Consider the following 9,368-nt stretch of genomic DNA (forward strand, 5'->3'; position numbering starts at 1 on the left):
AAAATATTTTTTGAAAAAGATTCGAATTAATAGTATTTTATGTTTTATAAAATTCTTTGCTCTGTATATATTAAAATGTATCAATCAGTGCTCTTCTTATTTTCGATATTATTTCAAATACAATTTTCGAAGTACATATTTATTTGCTTTCTAACGTTACATCGCAGTCACTGAATATTGTTCTTTGAAACTCTAAAAGTACATATTTGATAAATGACTTACCGAATTGAATATAAACTTTGAAGTACACTGCATTATTGGCCATTTTAAGTAAATTAGTGTGTCATTATTTTAAATTTCTGTATATTGTAATATAAAGGTTGCCATTTCAAAGTGCAAAACTAATGATCTGAGCATGTTTTGGAAATAGTCTGGATATTTTGTATGTAATTATTAAGTTACATAGACATCATGTATTTTGTTTAATTTTCAGAATAAATGGTCATAATGTGGAAGACGCTATGTGCGGCGTCTCAGCGTCAAATAATTTGCGCTTTTAACTAGCGCTAAACCTATATCACACCGGGTCTAACTGGCAAAGGAATCAGTCACGGCTTGACCGGATATTTTATCCGTGTAGCTCTGAAAGCAGGCGTAACGGGTCGGCGAAATGGGGCTCAGTCCTTCTCCTTTGGACGACCAGTTCGAACCTCCACGGCTCGCGAGGTTGCTCCATAGATTGCCTCATCTCAATATCACACTACATCGCGTCAATGACACGTTCGATCCTACGAGTGACGTTTATCTCGAAGTAAGTTGCGCTAAAATACTTGCATTGTTCAACTTAACTATCATAAAGTAATATATTGATTCTGGACGTTATGCTTTACTGTAAATTTGAACTTTATTATGTCAAACGTTTCGACGTCGGGATCATCAGTGGATCTAATAATAATAAAAAAAAATAGGAAAAAATGTAAAGAATTATAAAATGATACACTTCTTGACATTTTCTCTAAATATGATAGTTATTATTATACATTTTTTGTTATTAAATAAATAAAATCTGATAAAAACACCAAAAATTTTATTCACTTATCACATTATTTGTCAAATCATTGTTTTTATAACTATTTGTATTCGATTGGGCAAAGTGCTGTGATATATGTTCATATTTGCAATATACCTGCATCTAGTAAACCATAAAATGAAACTGATTATCTTTAAGAAATGAATATGTTTTGCGCGTGTTTTCATTATACGGTATCCGTTGAAATCATAGTTTTGTTGGCTTAGTGAGTTGCTTTGATTATTTTATAATGATTTAATTTTAATTGCAGAGTTTGGGCATATTAGCGTCCGTGCCCGCGTCGCTATTGATTTTATGTCTGTTGGGGCTTTTGCTGTACTTGCTTACGAGGTGCTGCGACAGAAAACCTCGGCCTGCCAAATCTATAACGTGTTTAAAAGTTGTTTTAAGTCTCATTACAGTGCTCTGTTGCGGCGCCATAGGATTAGGTAAAGAGACTTAATTAATAAACTAAAATAGTCCGAGACGAAGTAATAAGGATTAAAAGAATGTTATAAATTTGATTTATCAATGATTGTTGATTAATAAAGACATTTATGTTTAAAAAAGGTCTTTATGGAAACGATGACTTACACAACGCATTGCTGCAAGTACTTTCGTCTGGAAGGCAAGTCGATGCCTTAGTTACTTCAGTGTGGAATCAGGTGAGCTTTCCTTGCATGTCACAGATATTGTAGTACTTGTAAAATATTTAAAGCGTGCTCATACATTTCTTACCTATGATGGAATTGTAATTACTTGCAAGAATAAACGAATTTCATCACGATAATGAACATTATCATTGACATTAAGCATAAATATATGATGTTGATATTAAACCGTACCTTAATTTCTGCATCTTTCTAGACATCTCAGTTGGAATCGACACTGACGAGTCGCGTCCGTCCTCAACTCTTAGAGTTAGAGGACATCTTCGATGGCCCTGTGCGGGATATATCAGCAGGGGCTGCGCTACAGGCAGCGCTAAGAATTGTGCAGGGCAATACTTCAGTCGCAGCCGGTGCGGCGGGAGACATGAGACGACCGCTCGGTGGCATTTCACTCGCCGCCACTCTGAATGTAGGTGTTTACTTCATTATTATTTTTTAATAGATTTAGTTACCGCCTATATAATATACGTAGCGTCACATCCCGATTCCAATTTTCTGTTGAATCCTTTGAACACATTTTTGTGGAGATACTATTATCATTTGACTTTTCAGGATTTCGAATATTGGGAGTCAATTCGTTGGCCGACCACCTTAGCTGCACTCGCCGTACTGTTATCTCTCTGTGCCATACTACTGGTTGGGGTTGCTAGACATTCACGTTGCGCTTTGATCACCTTCAGTGTCAGCGGTCTCTTGGCTGTCACTGCAAGTTGGTTGTTATCAGGCCTATATTTATCTAGCTCCGTAGCATTGGCCGACCTCTGCATGGATCCTGCTGCATATCTAGCCAGCCAAGCGCCGCCATACTTGCCACCGGAGGTATATGATGGTTTAAATTAAATAAATGTTTTGCTTGTCAGAAAAGATGTGCAAGAATTTTTTATTACATATAAACAAATTGTTTAATTGTTTTAATTTTGTTTTTATATAGGTATTGCTTTATTACACCCAGTGCGAGAGCGCCAGGGCTAATCCATTTACTCAACGTTTGAGGGAATCTCAGAAAGCTGTTGCTGCTGCTCGAAGCAGCTTGACAATTGTGTCTAAGTATGTTAACTTATGGAATATGTAATACTTATGGAATATATATATACATATATATATATATATATATATATATATATATACTCGTATATATATTTTTTGTAGAGTTTCGAACAAGAATCCAAAAATAATACAAAATAAAAAACAAGAAAAGTTTTTAATAAACAATTTCTTTATTTAATTATTTGTTTACTGTCAACGTTTCGGAACTAGGTCAACATTAGATCAGATCACAACCTATTACATGATTCATATTTAAATTTTTTACACTTTTTGACAAACAGTTAATATCGACTTCCTTTTAAGTTCAATAATTTAAGTATTTACACCCTAACATGAAAAAACACACACATACAATCTCACAGTTCTTGTTTCAAGTGTTTACACGTGTTACGTATGAACCAGCAAATACAATTAGTTCGTTTCCAAAAGCCAATAGTATAACATCGAATACAATATTATTTGTTTTCAAATAATATTTTTAAAAAAAGACAACACTTTTAGTAATTTTGATTTACAAAAGTTAACTATTCGGCGGAAAAATAACTCACAAATTCATTTTTTGTCAAAAATTCTTGTTTAGTGAAAAAGTGCTAACGTATATTCAAACATACAGGTAATTAATTCAATTATATCATTAATCCTTTCTTAAAAAAAAAAAAAAAAAATTTCCATAACTTTCAAAAAATTTCTATCATTTTTAATATCCTGTTCTGATAATCCACTCATTTATTTTTATCATTTTCTTTTTGATCATATTATCATATTTCTGTACATTATTACTTGTTACAATTAATTTATTATTTAAGAAAAATCTATTTTCTATTCCTAAACATATTGTTTGCTTAAATCTCATCAAGATCATGTTTCTTGACAGATGTCCTGAAGATGGAACGTACCTAGTTCCGAAACGTTGACAGTAAACAAATAATTAAATAAAGAAATTGTTTATTAAAAACTTTTCTTGTTTTTTATTTTGTATTATTTTTGGATTCTTGTTCGAAACTCTACAAAATATACACAAATCCAAGACTCTACCATTCAATATATATATATATATATATATATATATATATATATATATATATATATCTGAATATCAATATTTAATGTTTACTTAATTTTGTAGTTAGGGTTAATTATTTAAATTAGATTGTAGTTTGGCATGACTTAAATGTATATTCTTCTCTATTATAATGTGTATTTTTTCAGGATATCTTTAGAATTATTTCAAACCTCGGGTTTAAAACCTCGTCTTGCCGCACTTACAACTGATCTCAACTCATGCGAACGCCTTTTGACCGGGTTGACTGCTCTCCTGGACTGCAGAGCAGTGCATGGGCATTTTTTGACTGCTTCGCGTTCATTGTGCGATGGTGGACTTATGGGACTCGCACTTATGCTAGCTGCTGGACTTCTGGCTGCATTTTTGCTTACGGTTATGGTTTGGGTCGATTCGCACACGTGGATTTATATCAGAAAAAAGTGAGTTGCTAGCGATTTCATTTATTAGAAATATATTAGTTTTTTCGATAATTCTCTCAATAATTCTCAATAAGTAAAACTTATAAAATATGATCATATTATTCTAAAAGCTGAATTTAAAAATATTGTTATTTGCTGACAAAACAGAAAACTAAAATGATTTTTTGCATCTTTTCAAAACATAAAACTAAAGTTTCAAGTTCCATAAGTATTTTTCCGTTACTATTCATAAGGTTTCTTAATATTTTCATGTGTATGACAAATTGTAATTTGCCTTAAGTAATAATAACCTACAGCACCGATTTCAATAATTATGGTAATTTTATCTGCAGAAGAGATTACACCACTGTTGATGAAGCGGATCCGTTCCTACCGCCGCAGCAGGCAAGCCAAGCAGTGGCGGCGCGTACACTGCAGCGAAGCAATCAGCATCAACAGCAAGCAGGGTCGTTACCTCGTCCACCCTGCACGCCAATGCATCAACCTGTAGCACCACCTTGCACGCCGCCGCCTGCTTACGGCACGCATGCTTTTGACAAGCACGACATGTCACAAGACTCTTCGTCATCGTTCAGGCATGCTATTCTTTTCTGAATTTTGATTTTTTCTACTTTTATTTATTATTATTCTTTGAAATCTACTTAACCTGCAAATAAGTTATGAGAGGTACATGCGTTTTTTACGAAAATATGAAAAAGATATACTATTCACTATATAATTTTACATTACGTTCTATTTAGTAGTGAAGATAGTAGTTTATATTTTCAGAAATGATAAAAGGATACTAACCTAAAGGCTCTTTCTTTATATCAAATAGCGAACAAGTGAGAGTATTTTTATTTATGTGAAGGTTGCTTAAATATTATTCAAAATCGCGATTTAGTACCTTATGTATTTTCGAATTAGTTATAAATTGCATTCTTTGATTCATTTATATTCCTCTGGAGATGTATATGACGGTATTTGACATAATTCGTTGGGGTTGCTAGACATTGAAGCAGTCACATTCAAGTTTAACAAATATTATATAATTACTATTACAAAACTTATAATCAATATATTACAAAACCTATTAAAACTTATAATCATAAATTTTAATTTAAAAACTCATAAAAAAGTTTGTAGTGACACAGGATGCTTTAAATTATTGATAATTACAAATGAATATATTATAATCACAGAAAAATTAAATTTTATTGATAAGTACATGAATCACAAACCGCTATTTAATTTTTTTTAAAATTAATTTTGTTTTAAATTTTAATTAGTTTCTATTTCTATTTTTTTTCTTTTACATATCTGACTAGTTTTGATAAATATATATAGCTTGTGATATGTGAATAGAAATGTAATTTATTAATCTGTTCGCAAAGAATTCAAACCAAAAGTCTCTATGAAAGTGCATTTTTTGTATTAATATTCTTCTTTCGATAACATGAAAAACATATGGTTTTGAAATTTTGCTGAACAGATTGATATTTACAAAGAATTTATTGGTTCATTAGGTCTATTGATGAATGTTTAGATTGCCTGCAGTTTAGTTGCTTTTCAAAATTGCTGTTTTCAATATTTGTTTCATAAAACTGTTTACTCACTATTGGTAATGGATCTTAAATAGATATTTCATGTAAATAAAATATGCCCTTGAATAATTGAGGTTTTGCCACAAATTGATTGCAAAGCTATGCATTAGTGAGATGCCTATGAGCTGTTGTTCCTTTAATCGTTTTGTACATATTTTTATACAAATACATACGTACAACATATAATAAATAAATACATACATACATACATATATATATATATATATATATATATATATATATATATATATATATATATATTATAATTAACACGCAATGCATGGAGAAATGTAAATAGAATGTTCAATCTTGTGTATATATATATATATATATATTATAATTATAAATTTATCAACAAATTTTGTATATAAAACAAAATCAGCTTGTAAAACAAAATGTTACAATCGCTTATATTCAATTGTTAACAATCATAGCAAATACTTTATGACATTTGCAAAACTTCTGATTCAAACTGATTAGAAATCGCATTTTATTTTGTATCTGTTCGATCACATTGATTGTTGCTTTAACAAGCTACAAAAACAATAGGTCATGATTATATTTTTATTTTTTAATAAACATTTTCTTAACTAATTGAATATTACATTACATACTCATGTTCAGAAATTCTAGTTCATAATGTTGAAAAAGATTTTTATATTAAAAAGTATTTTCACACAATTATTTACAAGCGCATGTAGTAGAACATTCCAAAATTAATTACATAATTTTTATATGTGCTGCTTTATCGATGTTTATTAAATTGTTCAACAAAATTTAAAATATCCTAAACTTGGATCAATGTCTGTCAGAATACATGTTTCGAATACAAATGAATGACGCAAGTTTCTCGATGCGGCAAGCACAAAAATATCTTCAAAATCATTGGAAAACTCTTGCTCATGACACTAATTAGACGTAGTTGAATCGGATATTAGTTTTTGTTTGAAATATATATTTCCTGTAACTATTTAAATGTCCCCAACAGACATGACAGATCCCTGTCACGAAACAGTCATAGGGTCGACGGAGCCGGTCATCTCGGTCATATCGGGCACCGAACACACGCTTCGCATGGATCGCATACGCTCGGACGGCTGCCGTCTCATGGACACTCACCGCCGTCGCATTTCGGAAGCGGAGCGGGAGGACCCAACAATGGGAAGTACGCGACTTTGAGCAAGCAATGCAAGACTCTCGAATCATCTGATTTCTACTGAGATTCAGTCGCCTGCGGTGCCTCGCCCCCAAGGTACCAATTGTAACAATTTGATTTTTTGTCTCTATTGAAATTTTTCAATTGGAAGCTTCAATAATCCAGAATGTAATATAAAATTACGTATTGTTCACGTTTGCCAACTAAATTGTCAAAGCTTTCTCAATATGAGAGTTCTATTTTATGTATATTTCGTACACAATGATATTAAGTCTAAAAGACAAAGATCTAGGGCTTACAATACCGGGATTCCGTGATCCCGAATACCGGGATCCCGGACGATTTTTGTCCGGTATTCAATACCGGTATTGATACTAAAAATACCGGTATTTCGGGATTACGAAAATTTTGTTAAAAATTAAACTTACACAATACACATACACGATTTTTACACTTTATTTGTGTATTGCCGACTCGGCTCAGTCCAGTATGACACATCTTGTCGATGCCGGCAAGATAAAGCGATTGTTTATATATTATATACGATCTAATGAATGGAACCCATTTATACAAAGTATTAGTCGTCCACGTGCATTGTCTTCATATCTAATTCATTATCAATGATATTTTAAACAAAATATACAGTCGACACGTTATAATACTCTATATTGTATATCTTCCTTTCAATCATTCGTATTATCGTATTCATTATTTTTTATAACTTATAAAAATTTACAAGTCAAATCATTGAGTGATAAATTGTTTGATAATCAATGATAATATTGGTCTCGTTGCAGATTCTTAGAAATCGTTCATATAGAATAATTTTATTTATTTATTAGGCAATCAGTAAATACAATAATTTTCTATAAGCCTTTGTGAAGTGCTGATATCTATTTATGATTTGTTTATAAACTAAATACCCTATACTAAGTACTAATTCATATCGACTAATCATGTACTCGTATTATTTCTTTATGACAATTGTGCCGACAAGTGTAGCATGAGGAAAGACTTTTTCGGCGTGTTATATTTGTACTAAAAATAATAAAATATAACAGATTTAGTTCGTCCACTTTCATATTTTCTCTAAAATTCGTCTTTAAAGTCAAACGTTCCTTAACATCCCGTAATATGGTACGTTTACCTTAACTAAAAATATGACTAATAAAATTTTCATTGATAATACCGGTATTAATACCGGGATCCCGGTATTACAAATTTCAAATATCGAACCGGTATTCAGATTTTAATACGAATTTGAAAGCCCTACAAAGATAATTATCAGTATAAAATATATTGAAATGCCAATTTTTACCTGAGTTTTTATTGTTTTCTTACCCAGGGATCCGCGGGATGTGACTACCACTGAAGGGGGCATCAACCGTTTTGATCCGAAGTATGCAAGTTTCGGTCCCAAAGCAGTCCGCTGTCCATCCGTGCAAAACAACTGTGCGACCTTGCGACACGGCACACGTTTCGGCGCTCGAACAACGCCGACTGATAAATTCAACTCCTTGGGCAGACGGCCGCAGCAGTCTATATCTATTTTGAGTCAACCGCTACCCGATATTCCGCAAGAAGCTCCGCCAAAAGCATCCAACGCGGTCACAACCTCGGATCAGAATCAGCCGTTAAATGCCAAGAACTTTGCGGCGTATAGGTCCCTTCAACGACCAGCAAAAGTGCCTATAGCGCCAACCGCTCCACCGGTAGATCCGCATTTGCACTATAGGACGATGCAACGTACTGGTCAAAACCAGAACAGCGAATTGTATGCAGTCACAGAATTGTAAGCGAATTTTGTCCGCAGGCGACTATCTCATTTTTCATTTTGATCGAGCAGATAATATATGAGAAGTTTTATTAATAAAACAATGATCTGATATAATTAAATCGTTCTCTGTACTATTTTTAAAATGGAGTTTTAGTCAATATCTATAACAAAACATGAACAGTTTATTTTGGTTGATATATTTACTAGTATCAAAGTTAGAACATTTAGATGAAAAATGCCTTTTTTATATTTTCTCATAGAAAACACATGCTTGGAAGGATTTTTATTTATATGAAAATTGTTGAGCTACACAATTCTGTAAGCAATTAGAATTAGAATCATTATTTAATTATATATTGCTTTTTATTCTCCATACTCACAGAATTGATGCATCTTATTATCTGGTGATATATTGTTTCTAAAAGTAATATATTTTTAATTGATAAATTATTGAAATATAAGCGTCTAATTAAAAAGGGTTGATTCTGCAAGATGTACTATTTGCAGAGAAATAAATGTGAAAATTTAGTGCTATTTTAGCATCATAATTTATATAAGAAATATATTACCCGGATATATTTCGAATAAATGTTCATGTAAATGGTACACTAATATTATTCACATATTAAATAATTTGATTTTA

The 9,368-nt window shown here is 31.9% G+C and overlaps 1 protein-coding gene across 1 annotated transcript; it reads left to right on the forward strand.

The window, feature by feature from the left end:
• The first annotated feature begins 555 nt into the window (after positions 1–555).
• On the forward strand, positions 556–9,053 carry LOC113376843 (protein tweety-like). The gene is made up of 10 exons (XM_026616912.1): positions 556–751; positions 1,281–1,458; positions 1,580–1,674; positions 1,877–2,089; positions 2,233–2,499; positions 2,612–2,727; positions 3,937–4,209; positions 4,542–4,784; positions 6,781–7,044; positions 8,294–9,053. The coding sequence occupies exons 1-9, from the start codon at positions 611–613 to the stop codon at positions 7,010–7,012; spliced, it is 1,758 nt and encodes a 585-aa protein (XP_026472697.1). The 5' UTR covers positions 556–610; the 3' UTR covers positions 7,013–7,044; positions 8,294–9,053.
• Positions 9,054–9,368: the final 315 nt, after the last annotated feature.

This window comes from Ctenocephalides felis, unplaced genomic scaffold, assembly GCF_003426905.1.
Source record: "Ctenocephalides felis isolate EL2017-DRISC unplaced genomic scaffold, ASM342690v1 CF-g0.4_SCAFFOLD_01886, whole genome shotgun sequence".
Taxonomy (NCBI): Eukaryota; Metazoa; Arthropoda; class Insecta; order Siphonaptera; family Pulicidae; genus Ctenocephalides; species Ctenocephalides felis.